The sequence below is a fragment of the Aethina tumida genome, chromosome 1 (assembly GCF_024364675.1).
Source record: "Aethina tumida isolate Nest 87 chromosome 1, icAetTumi1.1, whole genome shotgun sequence".
Taxonomy (NCBI): domain Eukaryota; kingdom Metazoa; phylum Arthropoda; class Insecta; order Coleoptera; family Nitidulidae; genus Aethina; species Aethina tumida.
The window spans coordinates 78,938,480-78,958,380 of record NC_065435.1 but is presented as its reverse complement, the minus strand read 5'-3'; the positions used below and the strand labels follow the sequence as shown (position 1 = coordinate 78,958,380).

General features: G+C 32.1%; 2 protein-coding genes, 1 long non-coding RNA gene and 1 other non-coding gene across 4 annotated transcripts in view; 2 read left to right on the top strand and 2 right to left on the bottom strand.

The window, feature by feature from the left end:
- Positions 1–1,107: 1,107 nt before the first annotated feature.
- Positions 1,108–3,448, bottom strand: LOC109608408 (cytochrome c). Its single transcript, XM_020024838.2, has 3 exons — positions 3,302–3,448; positions 1,789–2,002; positions 1,108–1,652 (listed from the first exon to the last, which is right to left on the bottom strand). Exons 2-3 carry the CDS (start codon positions 1,967–1,969, stop codon positions 1,507–1,509), a joined length of 327 nt encoding a protein of 108 aa, XP_019880397.1. The 5' UTR covers positions 1,970–2,002; positions 3,302–3,448; the 3' UTR covers positions 1,108–1,506.
- Positions 3,449–3,649: 201 nt separating this feature from the next.
- Positions 3,650–3,756, top strand: LOC126264418 (U6 spliceosomal RNA). The gene has a single exon (XR_007547137.1). It is a non-coding gene; the product is annotated as a U6 spliceosomal RNA (small nuclear RNA).
- A 1,635-nt stretch (positions 3,757–5,391) lies between these two features.
- Positions 5,392–8,721, bottom strand: LOC126264337 (uncharacterized). The gene is made up of 2 exons (XR_007547083.1): positions 8,444–8,721; positions 5,392–6,204 (listed from the first exon to the last, which is right to left on the bottom strand). It is a non-coding gene; the product is annotated as an uncharacterized LOC126264337 (long non-coding RNA).
- Positions 8,722–14,570: 5,849 nt separating this feature from the next.
- The window catches only part of LOC109609146 (rap1 GTPase-activating protein 1), a 147,803-nt gene continuing 142,472 nt past the window's right edge, over positions 14,571–19,901 (top strand). The window contains exon 1 of the mRNA XM_049961846.1: positions 14,571–14,720. Coding sequence (XP_049817803.1) covers positions 14,608–14,720 — 113 coding nt within the window. The 5' untranslated portion in view covers positions 14,571–14,607. The remainder of the gene's footprint in view (positions 14,721–19,901) is intronic.

Genomic DNA, 19,901 nt, shown 5'->3' with positions numbered 1-19,901 from the left:
ATTGCAACCATTGGACCAAGGGATTATTCATAATTTTAAGACGTTCTATCGCAAAAAAATTGACGGCATGGAGAGCTGTAACACCCAGAACACGATTCTCAATTACTTCAAAAAATCCGCTCTCATAAAAGAAGATCAGCAAAATCTGGCTTTGTTCAAGTGGATGAAGATGTTGCTGCTTCACTAACCAATGGCGAAATTTTATCTGCGACAGATACAAATGAAAAAAGCAACGATGAAGATGAGGACGATACATCAGAACCTTTGGCAGAGGTGTCAGTTAAGGAAGCGAGAGCCTCTTTACTAAGCTTCTGTCTACAAAATGAAAGTGATGAAAAAGCATTTCAGGCACTTTTTCTCTTAAAAAAAAGTTATTGAGCAGTCTGAGCAGCAGCAATGTGATTTTAAGCAAACCAATATCTTCTTCTTTCGAAAGATTAATTAATTCACATTATGTGTACATGTATGTATGTACCTTTTAACTTTTGCCATTCTTAAAGAATAGTAGTTAATGAATAATAATTGATTATTAACACTCAATAATTGAAGTTTTATATCTTTTCTCTGAAAAATTTCGAATCATTTGATATTTCAAACACTCGATAATTCGTAATATTTTAAGAGTCCCTCGAGTTTCGAATTAACGAGAGGTGACTGTATATATACATTCAACAATACGATTGTTTAACAAACTACTATTTTTTAACAACTATTTTTGACTTAAAATTGAATGCCAGGGCAGTACATCCAGATAAGAGAATCTGATTCATTTAAGCACATTAACTAGAAGTATAGCATGCTGAGCGTAACGGATGTGATAAGTGAATACCGTCTTTTGTTTATTGACGACAAAGTTGATATAAATTCATTAAAAGAAACTAATTGAAATTGGAAATTGACAGATTGTACTATAACATGAGAATATTTATAAAATAAATGATGATCTAATACACCCTCGTACATTACGAGTAGGCGGGATATTGACCTATGTAGAGAACAATGAAATACATGTATATAAAAATGTACCCCTAAATAATTATACGTACATAAAATATAATACGGTTTTTTAAACTCTAGTTCAAATTATTGAAAAAAAAATAAAAGATGTTTATTTATAAATAATTTATTTAAATATTGTGGAGGTAACAACGTAAAAGAAACACATAGAAATAAAATTATCTAATGCATACTGTACAGCGTTCCGTAAATTGTTTTCAAAAGGAAAAACAAATTTTTTATAAATTGGCTAGTTTGTACAAGTGTTCACATCGCAGACAAGTGATCAAACCGTCTCATACAATGAAAATACTACTGACACAAAACCGCAGCACAAATTAAAAAACTATGATACCCACACAGTAAAATCATAGATAATTTCGAAATCTATCTACAATAACATAGTGTCACACTAAATACGGAAATAATAAATTAATCAAAGAGTCCAGTATCATAATTTTTTAAATTCATGTTGGGTAGTTGTAATTGTAATTGTATTATTTAAGTCCTTCACTTGGTGGAGGCTTTGAGGTAAGCGATCAGATCGCCACGTTCGTTGGGCTTTTTCAGACCGGCGAACACCATCTTGGTACCGGGGATGTATTTCTTGGGGTTTTCCAAGTACTCGAACAAAGTATCTTCGTTCCATGTAATACCTAAAAACAACAACAAAGTTATTTGTGCTTTTGAACTTCGTTCTGCGAGTGCACGTGTTTGATAACAGTTTATCAACATTCTCGTGTTTGAAAAAAGTTCCTATTCCAGACACTGGAAATGAATGGTTTTAATTACCTTTAGCTTTGTTGGCGTCGGTGTAAGCGAAACCGGCGGCTTGTCCGGTTTTCCTACCGAACAATCCGTGGAGGTTGGGACCGGTCTTGTGTTTGCCGCCAGCTTCGACGGTGTGACACTGCGCGCATCTTTGCACGAAGATCTTTTTTCCCTTTTCTACGTCACCGGCTGGTACGCCCATTTTTGATTGGTGTTTTGTGAGAATAAATTAAAGCTACAACCAAAAATTGCAATTTAATTAAAATAATTATTTAATTAAGACTAATTTGTTCAATAATAACTAACTTATTTTGATCCAGATAAGTTATCGGGGCGAACTTCGCTCTTCGAACGAAAGGCTTTAGAAACACATTCATTGTTAACCATTAACCAACCAACATTTTTGTTGTTAAAACAATTTTTTCATTAAATATTATTTTAATAAAATTAGAAAACTACATCCGTGATCAGATTTCCAAAATAGATAAATAAAAGTGTAAATTTTCTTATCTAAAATTACAACAGTAAATATATTGTTTATCTTTAAGTTTAACCATTTAAATAAAGATTATGTATTATTGAAATTATACTTGTAAAGCACTTCTTTAGCTTACTTATAAAGAAATTACAATAATGAAAAATATAAAAATTTCCACATTCTCAAAATTCCAACAAAAATTTTGAAAACAAGATAATTTATCAACGTATTTAATAGTGACAATGTTTTATTGACTTACAATAGTGCCAAAAAACGAGTAATATCTAAATTTATCCTGAAAATGCAATTATATAATTGAGCCAAGGTTACATTTAATACACGAGTCTTATCAGTAGTCAGAACTTCAATACTCAATATTCAATAAATACGCTATTTTCACACATTTTAAAAGTAATCATTAACAAACAAATACAAAGGGTAAAACACTCGAAAAGGCCTTATTCACCAAACTAGGACGTGAATGAATGAAATAAGTACGTCACAAATTCAAAAATTTTACGTAACAGAAAATTTGTGTACGTAACACATGTAACACGTGTATGGATTTAACGGAGGTTAAGGCAAATTCCGTACGACGCGACTTTAATCAAATGACGCAACCACAATTACTCATTCACTCTCGTGATTTCATTATGATACGATTCCAAATTTTCGTTTTTATCTTGATTTTGAAGCGATAAAACGCTTGTGACTTGAAGGGATGAAGCCCGGAGGGGAATTAGGTGAAGGTTATAGCTAAATCGAGACAATGTCAGGCTTATATAACCAAGAAAAAAAGTGACGGAAACGCGCTTTTCGACTGTTTTTAATTCGGTTGCTTTGATGAAAACGATTATGTTTTTATTATGGAATATTTAAAACGCGGCCACATATTAGTGACCCACCCCGTAAAATAGTAAAATACTTACATACCGTTGCGGCTATTCTTAATATAATAATTCGCAAGGATGCAAAAATAATAAAATGAGTTTTAGAGGTGTGTTAAATGATTTTAAATTATTAAATGTGGGTAAAAATTAAATAAAAGCTACATACCTATCACAGCACACACTGACAACTCCGCAGACGGGAAGTGACTGATCGATATTTGCAAATCGGCACCCGCGCAAGGTGACCGCGCTGCAGATTCCCTTCTCTCGTTTCCACGTGCTTATCAACAGATGGCGATGTGTTATATAACATTTTTTATCATTTGTAATAATTTATTAGTTTATCTGTTCGATGTAATAACATTAGTTGAACATTAGAAAGTTACTGACAGTTAAAAAATTAATCAATTTCTTTCTGGAAATATTTTTAGTTTGAATGGAAAAATTTTATATATCTCACTATTGTTATGACAATGGTATATGATTCATATAGCATCTTAAAATGCTTGTGAATGTACTCGCTTCGGCGGTACATATACTAAAATTGGAACGATACAGAGAAGATTAGCATGGCCCCTGCGCAAGGATGACACGCAAAATCGTGAAGCGTTCCACATTTTTTTGATCATTTCCTTTTTAATTTTCTATTAAAATTGTACCAAACATTATATTTTAATTGTTTTTCAAAAACTTAACTGTTAATTAATGAATTAAATTATGTAAAAATGAATCAGTCAACGAAATAATTTTTTTAATTTTGGCGTAAGCCAACAATAAAATTAAAAATAACCCGAAACCATTATCCAAAAACCCACACAGACTTTTGATTGTGCCGGAAAATTCCATTTAAAATTATTTTTCCAATTGCATTAGTCGCGCAATTATTCGCACATTTCAATTACTTTCATCCACCATTCGTACACACCTCGTCCTGGAACTAATTAATTAACAATTTTTTTTCCTGACAGACCGCATCAAATAACCGACGATTAATTAGTAAAATTAACTCACAAGTGAAACAGGTATGTATTGAATCGTTGACAAATTCTAATAAGAATACCTAAAAACACATTGTTAGATTTTAGTTCGTTATCGCGAAATTGTTTCGGTCGCGTCCAGAGAAAAAGGAAGCGGTTCACCGTGTTCCACCGGATGCGATCCCATATCTCCATATCCTACATTTCACATTCGTCACTTAAACAATTAAAACGCCACCGTTCTTGCCAATTTGACCGGCGTTGTGTTTTAACAATTGTGTATTTTTGAAAGTGCGCGTTTAAAATGGATGGTAAAACTCCTAGCTACGAAAAGCTCATCACAAATCACAAGTCGCCCAAATCACCCAACAAACTGAAAGCGAAGTTTCACAGGATGTGGAGCATTCCCAATATGAGGTTGCCGATCGATTCCAGTTTTGATTATGATTCGGAAGCCCTAAAATCAAGGTAAAAAATAATAAATGCTCATATTAATGTATTTTTTAATTTAAAATAAAAACAAAAATAATAAAAATTTTATGACGAACGTTAGAAATCAAGTCATAATTGAAAAGAATAGGTTAAGAAATAATTAAATTGGAACTCCGTTTTTTTGTAATTGTAAATGGAAGATAGACATAAATTGTAAACCATTATAAATAAGAACTAACTATAGAGAAGAAACAACAAATGTCTACTACCATCTACTTCAAATTCTTTCCTTACCTACCATATTAAACGTACGTTTGTACGTAAGTAAGTACATAATAATCGGATCTTACTTATTGAGATAGTTGGTAAACTTAACTTGTAAATCAGTTATTATTGCATGAAAATGTAAAAAATAAGAAATTGATATGTATAAAAAATCAAATTTTTATTTAATTTAATTTCAGTTAAGAAACCTATACAAAAAGTGTAGTAGTATAGTTGTTTCTATAAAAAAATACAGCTTTTCCTGACCTGTACTTATTTCCGTATAATCTTTGGTATTCAATTTATTTTTAATTTTATTTAACTTCAATGTTTTCGTCATACTAACATTAAAACATAAATTAAGTGTATGTTTTTTTAATGAGAACTGAATACGTTTTTTGGTCATGATGTGTCGAATAAAAAATATTTTAAAACAATGAAATATTTATTACAGTAAATCGGAAAATTCATCTCGACCATCATCTACAAGGAGTTCTTCAGATTTCAGTCCTATTTTGTTAGAAGACCCAGTAAAATCCAGGTAAGCTTTTATCTTTTTTTCCATAGAAATAAAATTAAGAAATTTCAGTTGATTGAACGTTTATTAGTTAATAAATAATGTTTAACTTGCAAAAATCCAATACAAACATGAGAAGAGTAATATATCACATATATATTATTAGGTTACTTATAAAATTAAAGTACAATAAAACAAAAATAAAGTAAATAAATCCAGTTGGTTAAAATTCGGCGATTATAAAAATACGGGTTAAAAAAATATATAGATTACATTTCGTGTTAGTTTTGCATTTTGGAACTTAGTATCTAAGTTAGAATCTATGGCAACAATTCTGGGAAACAGTTTTTTTATTCTATACAACGAAACTTAAATGTAATTATGATGGGCATGTTGAATAGTCCTTGTAAAAATGGAAGACAAACGACTCTTCAAACAACCCAAATAATAAACTAAAATCAACCCGTAAAATAACCCATTTATAAAATATATAACATACAGTTCTTGTATTGTAGTTTTGTGAAATTTACCCCATTTCATTGTTACAATACACAAACAGTACAAATAACAGACTAGATAAAACTATGCACTACAAAACCCCCCGTTTCGTGAAGGGTATCAATAATACAATCGATATGTAGAAGAACTACTCCTAAGGGTGAACCTCCAATCCTTATAGTGTTTGTACTAAAATATCTAACAATTGGGCTTCATCATGGTGTTGACTAGCTTGAAAACGCGCCACCAGGCGGTAAAAACGGAGCCGCGGGGATTCGCCGGTTCCGACCTAGATGACTGGGATAGGGTCACATTGGACGCCGATTTCGAATCCTTTTGCCCGTTACCATTGTTGATTGCCGGCGAAGTCATTGCTGATAACTGGAAAATATAACCGAAATAAGTGTGTGTATGTGATAGGGATCGGGGTCATAGAAAAATTGTCGTCAATCTTTATGAATTAATGTCACGGTTGTCTATGTCGGTTGGAAATGATTTGCGGGCACAATTTTTGTTAATGTGTACTTTTTCGTGTTTAGTAATGTTAAAAATAATTAAATATGATTTGCATATATGGTAAACAGTGCTGAGATCATCGGTTTCTTTGGCGTTTTTAAATAAGCATTAAGTAATTACAGAATCTACTTTCTATGCATTACGAAATTAATTGGCACATAAAAAGTGGCGATGTTATCAATCACCTTTTTTATGTCACGAAGTTTTTTACCTACCAAACAGTCAATAATTTCGTCCGTGTTTATTTTACTATCAGCAGTTTATCGACCAGCATAACGAGAGAGTTTTTTTTATTTTGGGCCAACCAGATTTTCAATTTCCATAAGTAAATCTTTTGTGAAAAATCCGTTCTCAGCATCGATTCGAACCCGGACACTATTGAAACGCGCCCGTCCTTGGCCTGGTATACGGCCATTCTGGACATGAACCAATTGTCGCCCGACCTTCCTTGTTTCATTACACACGCGTTGAATTTATACTGTAACTGTCGCATTTTTAAAAAGGACATGAATTATTTAATTGTGTATTGAAGAAGAGTGTTTAGGTTAAAAACACCCACAGTCACTGAAAAATATAGCAAAACGTGTTCCGATATTAATCTTTTGTTATTACCTAATTGCGTTAATAAAGAGAAAAAATTGTGGAGACAAATCATAAACATATCTCTCTTGAACAAACGATTTCGTAATCGTAAAAGTCAAACATTCACGGTTTCACGTTTCCGGGTATGCTAAGTCGAAGGCAAACGTTTCATGAAAGAGGATTAGAAATTATCACTGGATCTTGTTTGACGATTATGAAAATCTGTTTTAAATTTCTCGATTGTATAATTTAAAAAGAAAAACAGACACCAAAACTAAACAGAACAATGTCGAAAAGTACACAATGAAACCCATGCCCATTTTATTAGACGGTTTCGGTCATTGTATTTGCGTGGGTAAACTTTTTTATTCAATCCCAATGTGGTAAACGAGGTTGTTGTTATGCATGGGACGTGTAAATGTACAAAATATATATTTTTGTGGCATAACAGGATTCGTGTTCTTGAGTTTCATATAAAAATCTTTATCTAGTCTATCGCACGAATTTTCGGAATGCTTCATGAATAATTCATTTTCTTTACTGAAAAAAAAAATAATAAAGCGTATTTGTTTTTATTTAATGTTAGACGAGTGTTTATAAAACCGTTGTAGTTGTATTTGTCTTTCACCGATGCAACTTTGAACTTTCTTTCCATTTATGGTGTCCCCTCAATTTGTCAACTTATCATCCGACGTTTAAAAGGCGCAGACATTTCCTGATTTTCATATTCCTCCACTCCAGTTATTTACATAATGTCATTACTTTCTTTCACACCGTCCGTCTCTTTATCATTCTTACATGTAACATATGTTTTTTTACCACTCAATCAAACATCTGTTTTACGGTTAATTCGCCTCCTCATAATATAATCATACACCACAATTATATTAGTCGATATAAGATCGATGAAAATTCAAACGGTGCGACATGAAAGCTCTTTTATTTATGCACTTGATCAAAGCGTTTTACTATCTCACTCGTTATCGATGCAGGTGAAGTTAATGTCCACGTGAAACGTTTGTTTACTTTGTCTCTGAGCAAACGAACCTGAAAACGGCCTTTGTTGTTTGTTTGTTTGTTTGTTAAAAGTTTATGTAATACGTTCAAAATATTGACATGGTTACTAATTAAATTTATATTGCACCGAAATAAAATCAACTCGGAAATATCGTAAATATAGTTTCGTAAAACGTTACCCTAATTTTATGGACTATAAACGTCCTGAAAATAGTATAAAAGCCACTAAAACTGTCTATAAATACTGTTAATAGCATTTGTTATTCAATTATGTTCTTGCTTGTAAATTTACTTTGGTTTGCAGGAAAATTGCCAAAATTTGGCGAAAAGCAAAACAGAAAAGCTTGTACAGAAAAGTTTTGAGGTACGTTGCTTTTTTGCTTTTGCTGATCAGGCTAGCTTTTTGCGAAATTCAATTAACTTTGCTTAATTAACAGATTATCATAAAAACTTCAGTTATCGTAAAATTACAATTAAATAACCACCACAACCACAAAAAACTCACCGCTTTAAATCAGAATTCGGTAGAAAATAGACCGATCGTGTAAATTATTTATTTGTAACGCGTGTCGGGTCCAAGTCGAACTGCGTCCACAACAAACGCGACTCGAACTGTTGTAAATAAATGCTGCACACGAATCCTGCTGCACGAGTATTTTGTACTTTACACTGTTGCCGTCAGTTCGTGCTGCTGCATAAAGAGTTTCCTGATAACGTCCCTCAATCGTTGTTTTGATAACATAATCGTTACAAAATTCATGGACATATTCCGTGACTGGTTGATTAGAACAAAGGCTGCGAGATGTTTGATTTAAATTTCGTAATTTTTTTGGTCCAGTTTCCTAGACGGAGGGAAAATCGGTTCGCTTGTGAAACGTAGGAACGGTGAACGCGTGTTGAGATCGCGTTTCGGGGACTCCGGAGGCGGCGTTCGATAAAAGTGGCGTACGTCGGCATTGCGACGCTAGCGAAGGACGCGTGCTCCTGAAGCTGTCGACGTCGTTATGAGGGAGTTATATAATGGAGACGTAATGGCTCTTTTATTGCTTGCACTTTTCGAGGGTTGTTTATCTATTAATTTTGAATGAAAATTGTTAATAAAAAATTAATAAAAACTATTTCAAATAACTCAATTAAAAAAAAGACATAAAATGCAATTGCTATAATAAAACTAATGATGGAATAATAATAGTATTTTCCCTCCCAGTACAGACACATGAATTCTGGTCTTGGCTGGTTAGTTTCGACACAAATTGCTGCGATTGGCTTTACGCAACCAGCACGTGAAAATGTCAAGAGGCGCCAGGTCTAGGCCGTTTAATGGAACAAAACGCTCTCCATGATTTTATGAGCCGGTCCACTTTAACGTGGGACGGCAGTGACGAGTTAACATTGAAATATTGTAGTTGATTAGTTCCAGTTCTGTTTAGAGAATAACAGAATCATCTATGGGAATACATTAATGACATACATACTATAGAAAAGAAACCATTAAATTAACTTTTACAGGACAAACGTAATTAAATATATTAATAAAAATGAAAATGAATTTTGAATTTTGGAGCTTCATTGAGTCAATTCTTTTGCGGGTTTCCATTGATAAAATGTGGGTCATGCCGGACGTGCGCCGAAGTTGGCTCATAATCAGTTTCTGACCTATTTAACGTGATATGGTCTCTATGTCATTTAGATTTAGGGATGCTGAAGCACTGCGAATGCTCGGATCGATGACAAGAACGTCTGTCAGCTGATTGATTCTGTTCGTTGTTTTATAATAATGATGGAAGTGTTAAGGGATAGTCATAGACACAGACATAAAAATGAATTATTATTAGGCCCAACATTTATAAACGGAATAAATTTTATGGACGTTTAAAATATTTCAAAAGAAACAAGGAATTTTGTGTTAGCATTTTTATATATACAATACAGTACTAATATTTATAATAAGTGTATTTTAAAATTAATAATAAATAATATTTTTCAAAAAGTTATGGAAACTTGAAAAATCAATTCCTTATTCGCAAATGCTTGAATGAGAAAATCGAAAAAAAGATTTTCCTTTCAGTTATATAGTAGACAAAATTTAAACATTACATTTATTAATAAAATCCGTATGGTTCAACAACAAAGAATTAAGACTTTTTTGTGTATTTATTTTTTGTTAGACATATTTGAAACGATAAAATAACATTAGATAATTAAGTAATCCATACTAATAGTTTAACAATGCCTGGTAGGGTATTTAGTCCAGTCATTATAGAGAGTTCACTTCAGAAATCGAGATACTCAGCTATAAACTCGTATAAACTTATATTTTGACATCCCAAGTCTCAAAATTCACACATGATTGGATGGCCGCAACATAAAAAGTCAGTTCAAAAGTCTACAATGTTTGTTTTTAACATTTTTTGTTACGTCGAACCGTTGTCGAGATAAAGGGTTGAGAGCGCGCGGCAAGAGTATCATTAGAGGTCAATTGGTAGTCCCAATCGAAAATACGTAGTATAAAGTTTATAAATTATTGCTAAATATATAATTACCATTTTTTATTTACTATTCAATCATTTTCTCAATCACATTTTTTTTTGCTTACTTATCTATTTTTAATTTCCATTTCCTCACATATAGTATTTGTAGTATGCAAAGCATAATCCCATTTACACAAAACACTTTCTTTTGTATTTCGACCACGAGATACTCCTCCTTCTGTTTTCATTGATTTCATAAGACTTTGTTCAATGTACCAGAATTAAATTTTTCTTCTCAAAAGTTTATTCATCCATAGTTTCTTCCAACTTCAGCATATCTTGAAGATAAAAGTGTGATGATTTTGCGTATAAGAACTAACCACTGGCCTGAAAATACAACAGCATTTTGCGCACTACATCAAGATGTTCATTTCGATATATCGCATCAATAACTGTGCTGCTGGACCTCGAGCTTTTAATTCTTCCAGTTTGTTCAGAAATGTCTCAGGAAAAACGGTTGAGCTACCTATACACCTTTCTTTGTTTTCGAGAAGTTATTTACTGTATTAACTGATATAAAGTACCATCTTCAACCTTCATATCTTCAAAAATTATCATTTATAATGCAAGTCGTAATAATGTATGACCTCTGATGCTTCTCGAGTAAGCGTGACCACTGAGCAATTTGTCAATAGAATTCTTTGCATATATTTTACCAAGATCTTCCTTAAGTCCACTTCCCTCTATTATGTACCCCATGCTTCAAAGAAAAAACATCAGCATATGAAATCCTTCTAATTTTACAATTATTGTACATAATGGTGAGTTAGCATTTGATGCAGCTACCATTTCACGTGCTTTAGAGAAGGGTTGATCAAAACTAAGCACACTCGTTGTTTGTCTATGTGACAATATCGGGAGCGCAATGTAAAGTTGTGTAAATAGTATCTACGTGACTGGCAGGATTACCAATAAAAGATTGAAAAATTCTTGTTATTTTCAGTGATCTGTTCCATCATTCCACCCTGGTAACGATGCAATATATCTCCACTTTCCATAAAGCCACAAAAAATCAATTCCGTTAATGTTTTTTTCTGTGAATGCTTCATCATCATGTAAATTTTCGACTTGAACGTTACTGTATCCAAGTACGACTGGTTTTTCATAAACTTGAAGAGATACATGTGATATGGCTACCAACTCTTTCGCACCTGGTTTGATTGTGCATTTTTATATCCGTTCATCGTAGAGAACAGCATTTTTTGGAGTTACTATCTTAATCATCCCCTTAACATGAAGAGTACTGTTACCATCAAGAGTGTGAACATTTACATCGCCATTGTCTCCAATATATTGTACAAGTGTACCAGACCCTAATAATGATAAAAAATGATAACTTTTGTGCCGATATGCAAAAACACTTTTTAAGAAAAGAAAGCTTAACAAATGCAATTTTTCAGTTCTGGGAAACCGACTATCTCTCGTACATGATATCTCTCTCAAGATTCAGATGGATCAAATACTTTTCTTACTGTATGTTATGTAGGTCTAAACAAATAAAAAGAGCGTCTAATAAAAAACAAAATTTTAAAACAAAAAAAATGTTGTTCTGAAGCAACCATTACAACACATTTTTTAACTGAAAAACAAAAATCTCGATTCAAACAACCTTTTTGTATTTTCTCGTAAAACATCGAAAGATTTTATTCAACTATACTTGACCGAACAAATACAAATCTTTTCTTTATATTTTGTATTATCATTGGCGACATTCGGTATGCAACTTACATTGTTTGCTATGTATAAATTTTCCAAATACAATAATTTGATAATGATCAATGTTTATTAAATATTCCAAGCCAACTAACTGATAAATAAAAATTTATTTAACAACATCGAAAAATTAGAATTAATTAATTCCAAATTAGGATCCAAGCCAGGATATGCTAAATTACAGCGATCTGTCACATGTATAACTGTAGTTGCATTTGTACCGGATAGATGTCGCATCGAGTCTTGTGAATATTATATTATTAAATAAAAGTTCCTGCATTACAATAAATAAAAAAGTTATGCATAATTATCATAAATTATAATCTGATCTAGTGCAACTTAGGTGTGGACAACACTGTAAATGTAACAAGTAAGTCAGAACACAAAATAACAACGCAAATCACGCAATAAATCTAGTTATAGAAAACAGAATCTGATAATAAAATACCTATTATGAATTCTCGCACAATCACTCTGGTAATATTATTCAAATTTGATTGAACAACGATTAAAATTTATTGGCTGTGTTCTCGATCGGCCGAACTCGTATCAGAACCGCTATCAGAATTCCACACATAAATTGTGGATTTTTCCATTTGGTTTGTGAATTAGGGAACGTTTTACGTTTACATTTCCCAATTAAAAACTGCCCATTTATAAAGACATTCAATAATGTTTATTTAATTAATTTATTATCCAGAAATTTTTCCAATTAGTAAAAAAATCCAGTTTCAGACAAATGTTATTTTAATTCTTGAAATATTTTCACGGAGGCAACATCATTTCTATAAATCGTGCAAAAATCTGGATCGTTAAAGTTGAACCGGTCGACTTTATGTCTAAATTAGGACAAATTTAATAGAGGACGTTAGAAAACGATTCGCGACCATAATTGACACTCGAACCTGAATGAAATCGAAGCCGACAGAACGGGATCAAATGAAAGTGTTGCGCAATCTGTTGATTGCAATTCCTTAATTGATTGATTTTGCCTATTCGTTGTCGTTTTCTTCGATCATTTCGTCACACGGCAAAAGGTTAAATTGCATTTTATTGCGAGAAAATTACCGGCAGAAAATACACAATGTAAACCGTGTTTTCATGTAAACGCAACTAACGGCTTGTAAATCAGGTTTAGCGCTATTAATTTTTTGCCACAGTAAATTATTGCTGCAGTTTTACAAGGATTTATCAATATAAGAAAATGATATCTGCACAAAAACATAATTGACTGGATAAACAGTTTGAATGATTGAGGAAGTTTATTCCTGCACTAATTTGTACATTGACAAAAAATTGTTATACAACCGTGTGGTTTTTTAGATCCTTGAAATCGAATGAATAAATCTTGTAAATATAAATGTTGCAACGTTTTTGCACAAATGAAATTGTGTGGGAGACCGGTTGACATTGTTTCATTCAATTTGGATAATTGCTGCATTAATTCAGATGTTGCTAATTTTTACTGACTTAAACTACCCAAAAGTGAGTCATTTATTTTAATTATATAGTAGTTTTTAAATATATTAACCAGAAATTGTAATTATCAAGAGGAGACAGAGAGTGTTTGAAACAGTTTAATTAATTTTCCTATTTAGTGGAACAAGTAAATAAATTACAAATTAAATTTATTCAAGTTATCGGTAACCTTTAAAACTAATCAAACAGATTTTCCTGCATCGCCTTATTGAAAATCTCTTGCACAACCACGCCATTCAACTGAATCTTGCGTAGGTCTCAATCAGGTGTTATGTGAAAGAGGGAACGTAAAAACTATTGAGGCAGGATCACCGAAATCATTTCAACTGTTCACCAGGAAATCCAGCAAAGAAACAATTCAACATCCGGCGTTCAAATAAAGTTATTGGAAGATCAGTGGGTTACTAGAAAATAAGTTGGATAATCAATCGTAACACATTCTTTACTTGATTGTTAAAAAACACACACACAAAAAGCAGAATTAAGTTGATAAATTGTAAAGGCCAGAGACAAAAGATAAAAGACCGGATCATTGAGTCACTCTTCTGTTCAGAATCAGCGTTACTGCTCCGGTATTTAGTGTCCGACAAGTCTCCGATAGCGTAGGTTACTACCAGATCGAACCGTGCTCGAGAACGTGAGTGTACGACGCGCTGAAAGTGAGAGTACCGTACTGAAAATTCATGAAAACCATCAACTACCCAACCGTATCGATTTGATCTCCGGCAACACATCATCAACTGGCCGAAAACATTTCATATAAACTGACAGTCCGACACCCACATTATGTAAATCAGTGTTAAATTGGAGCGATTAACTTTTCGGATTTATCCTATTAATTATTCCGATCGGTATCTCGAGGACGTGATTAGTGTGCAGTCACAACACAACCGGACGGGTTGGTATACGGGGTGAACAATTGTGTACAGTGAATTAAGATGTGGAGATGGTGCTGCAAAACGCAACGCTCAATCTAACGTCGAGGAAAAACTCCAAATTCAACCCGGAACAGGACGCACCTGTCGTTCCCGCCCGGGGGCGGTTTATATCTCCTCAAAGGTAAAGCTTCAAGAGGACGCGTTGTATTTTGATTTGGCCGATAATGTGCGAAACCATGTGTGGCATTCCACTTATGCGGAGATGAATGTAGTAATTGTAATGATCTGTGTATTACTGAGTTCATTCATTAGTTCAAGAGCCGGGAAAAAATTTGTAAACATGTGCACAAGATCGCTCGAGATGTTTCATTAAATACGAGATTCTTGTGTAGGATGTTTTTGTTAATATGGTTATACAATTTGAATTGAATAACGCAAAATAACATTTAAAACACGTAATTTAAATGTAATAGCGTTGTTTAAAAGCTAAAATTACGTGACTCATAGACAAACAGAACAAAGGGCATCGATAATTCATAACATTGCATCAAATGCACACTGTTCCTTTACACCGGATAATTTATCTGGTCTAAGTGAAAGGTGCGCACAAACAGCTGTAGTAAATTATTCATGTTCTGTCAAAAGTGCTTATTAACTAACACGACACAATTATTGTTGTACGTAAATTATCGAATTATCATCGAATTTCCTTGATGAACAATATCAGACACAATAGCGGGGTTGAAATTGGATTTTTGAGACAAGGCTAACAAATTAACATCCTGCATTTTAATTAAACTTGCACGATAACAGTTAATTCGCACTCGGATTTACAATTCAGACGATAATTAAAATGCGGTAAAACGAAGTAAAATGAATGGAAACTCGGCTGTGAACTCTGACATTTTACAGATTTTGATTGAAACGTTGCGCTTGGGCACGAACGGTTGTTGTTGATTGTACAGCCACAATAGACTGACTAAATCTCTTTAATTTTCTCTCCGAATTTGAATTTTTTAATAAAGAAACGCAATATACGCCCCACCTTTAGGCAAGCGCGAGAGTTCGTTTGAATTTTAATTCGACGCCGGTCTATTTGCATTCAATAAATCCGCCGCTAAATCGTTGCATTTAGCCGAATATTTCGTTGAATATTCAGCGAAATACTCCGGGACCAGGTTCGCAATTTCATTTGCCTTTTAATTACTTCCCCGACGAACCTCGGGCAGTTGGACTGCTCTAAATTCAAATTTCGTCGCCGACATGAAACAATGATTGCACTCTTCGGTTTTTGCCATTTTAGATCGCAATTATGGAGCTTTATAAAATAATATTCTAACAACTTGATGCCATTGTACTTTGTTTTATTAAGAGAAAAATATAAGTAACATGTTCTCTAGTAATTCACCCAATTTTGGATAGCGAAATTGAGCATTGAATTGGATTTTTGAAAAACGGAAAGATCATATATAAGTTTTATAACAAAACAATTTTTTTTTGTTTTTCTCGCAATAATTTAAAAATTATATGAAAATCATAATTAAATTTTGAATCCAGTACCGAAGACCAGCCGACTGCTGCCGAACAAACCCGTTCGAATACTCGAAACGGAAATATTCGAGGGCATCCGAGATCGTTCGAGTCGATGTTACATGTGCGCGGCAGTCACTCATGCGCATGCTCATGGAAGAACGTGCAGTTAGGATGGGCTACGGGAATTTAATTTGAAAATCACTCAACATCAACCGCCAATTATAAATACTCAAAGTTACGCACCGTCTATCATAAATAATAACTTGTTTACTTTGCAACATTAGTGTATTCAAACTTTATAATAAATGTGATATTCTTAGGGTTTTTGTATTATTAAATTAATAGTAATAAAATTTCAATTGGTATATAAATATTAAAGTGTTTTATAATTTTTGGGTGTATATGAATATCTTTTACAATAAAAAATATATGAAATACTTGATACAGCTAGATTTATGTGAAGAGGTTTATATATTTTAATTTTAAGAGGTATTCAAAGTAATATGCACAATATAGTTTGACCATAACTATAGACAATATATCGAACAGTCTCAACATGCATGTTATTCTCTCAGTAGTATTACATTAGTATTAGAAAAGACAAAGATCACAGGAAGTGTATATTCACAATTTAAAATTATACTTCTGTAATATTTTGACAACAGGCATGGGAAAACTTAATTAAATTGTAAAATGGGGAATGTAACGATATTTCGAGCATTCGGTACGCCCCCCCGAATGCTCGAAAGATCGGAACCGATCGGCTACCTTCGACAAGCGCGAAATCTACGATAGGACGTCCGTTATTTAGGAACATGTTTAGCAAAAGCGTTTAATGTAAATTACTGATACCTACTGTATATTTTAATTCGTATATTTCATCTACGCGGTGTCATCAGACCAACGATTAACGCTTAACTTAAAAATATTCTATATTCAAAACAAATAATTCTAATAAATATCTGTTGAAAATCAATCAGTGATTATAATTACTAGTAAGTTTTATATATGTGTGAAATTTATTAAATAATATTTATTACAGGAAAAGGAGTTTGGATTTAAATATTGAGAACAACTAATGAAATATAATTTTATTTGTCCAAACATATGCCATGGATATATACGATAGATGGGTGTCATTGTTAATCAGATTATTTTCTTAGTTTTTTACTACAATAAACAACAGTTATCGATTTCTAAGGAAAAAATATATACATGAAGATTTAGATCTAATCTGAAGAAGTGATATATGACAGTTTAGTCAAAATTAATGTGAACTTGTGAACTGTTTGACTGTTTTGATACCAGTAAAAAGTGACAGCAAAATTAAAGGTTTCTAATTGTAAAAGCATTTTTGGAAGTACATTTATGTCTATGATCTTACATAACTAGTTATAATAATCAACCTCAGTTAATTTCTTTAATTAATGTGAATGACAAAAGGTAAGATATATTATTAAAATATTTATTATTTCCACTTAATGAATAATTACTTCTGAACAATAATATTAAGTTTATATTATTAATATTATATTAAACAGAAAACTTTGTATCTTCAGCGAAAATTGTTTATTTAGTTAATTTGTAACAGTCTAGTTACATATTTTATGTTTCACTATTTAAATAAATTAAGGTTTTCACATCAACACAATATAATACTTCATAAGTATAATTTTAATTAATATCCATATAGATTTTTATACTTCCTATGATGTCTTGTCATATTTACTTTGTGTTACATTTCCCCATTTCACAATTTAATTAAGGTCTTCGATGCCTGTTGTCAAAATGTTACTAATATTGCTGCTAAAAATTTAAATAAGTTTAATATATTAGAAGTATAATTTTAAATTGTGTGTATACACTTCCTGTGATTTTTTTTGTCACATTTTTTAATACTAATATAATTCTGCCGAGGGGATAACATGTCTATGGTTAGGGATCAAATCATAAACCTCTCCACACAAATCTAGCTGTATCAAGTATTTGATAATTTTTTTATTGTAAAAGATATTCACTTACATCTAAAATTATATAACACGTTAATACTTACATATGTACCAACTGAAATTTTACTACTATTAATTTAATAATGCAAAACCCTAAGAATATCACATTTATTATAAAGTTTGAATACACTAATGTTGCAAAGTAAACAAGTTATTATATATGATAGACGGTGCGTAACTATGAGTATTTATATTATAAAGTTTGAATATACTAATATTGCAAAGTGAACGAGTCAATATTTATAATATTTGGTGCGCAACCCTGAATATTTATAATTGGCGGTTGATGTTGAATGATTTTCAAATTAAATTCCTGTAGCCACTCTCAGCGGCACGTTCCTCCATGAGACATCGACTCGAATGCGCTCGGATATTTCCGTTTCGGGCATCCGACATTTCGAGCGTTCGACATTTCGAGCATTCGCTGTGTAGCCATTTCTACTTAAACTTTTGAGTATTTTTATTATAAAATAACTTACTGAGTGTATGTTTTATTTAAATATTTATTCTTTATAATATTTGTAATATAAATAATAAATATAATGAAATATAAAAATAAAATATAATGAATAATAATAAGATTACTGTACGCTTAAGTTTGTACAGATTTTAATAATTTTGGAAATATATTTTTGGTCTAAAATACTAAACTTTTTTAAATGAGAGCTTGTGCATGTGCATCATAATATTTTAATTTTTTAATATAAATCTTTTCATTTTCTTCAAAATTTGGATCAGCAACACAAAAGACACCTCCTTTTTTACCAGTCATTAACATCTGTAATTGCATTTAAACATTACACTTCAAGTTTACTTTACCTTTTGGTAAAAAAGTGTCCAATGATTTTTGACTGGAGGAATATTTTACTTCAATAATCGCATTACTAGTCATTCCATCAGGAGATGCTGCAAAAACTGGATGACTGGGTGCAAGATAAATCCTCGGATGCGTAATTTGTACTACGTCTTTTTCTAATTCTTTTCCTTGTGTCATGGCACTTGTCTCCTGAACTTTACTCGCACCAATGATTTGTTTAACTAGTGAAGCATTATCAGTTTTGCAATGAGCAACTTCATAAAACTTCCTATGCAGTAATACGTCCATAATGAAGTTCATGCCAAATTGCACATTCACTTTGCTGTTTGGATAGTTGTTCAGCCTCTTCACATACAGCTTTTTTCATTTGATCTTTAGCGAACTCTTAAAAATTTTTTAACTAGCAAATCAGGACTCTGATTTAAATAAAAAATAAGTCGATGTAACGATAGCAGCTTATAAACTTTTTTGGATTTTACATCAAAATTTAATTGCCCAATTTGAGAATTTATTTGTTGATTTTTGGAAAATTGAATTACTTCTTGTAAAATTGTACTATTATCAGGAAAATTGTCAACTGGAGGAGGAGAGGTTTTTTTGTCAGTTTTTCAGCTTCAATATATTGCATAACCGTTCCAATGCCCGATATCCGAGATTTTTACTAGTAGCAAGCAACTTCCGTAGGTGTCGGATCTTCACTTCTGCGGTGGGTCCACATAAGTAATGCTAATGTATGTTTGTAACCACTTGAGCATACAATATTAAAAGTGATTGATAAAATAAATAATTATATTCAATAGAGAAAGAATACTTAGATATTTTGATTTATAATAGTATTTTTTAATAGACTTACCTTTATACCTTGGCACCTCGTTCAGCAGAATTAAACCAAACGCCATTTTTTAAAAAATCGGTTATCATAAATATATCAACATTAGGAATATTATTAGAATTCGCCTTTATAAATCCTTTATCACACAATTTTTAATTGTTTATAATTAAT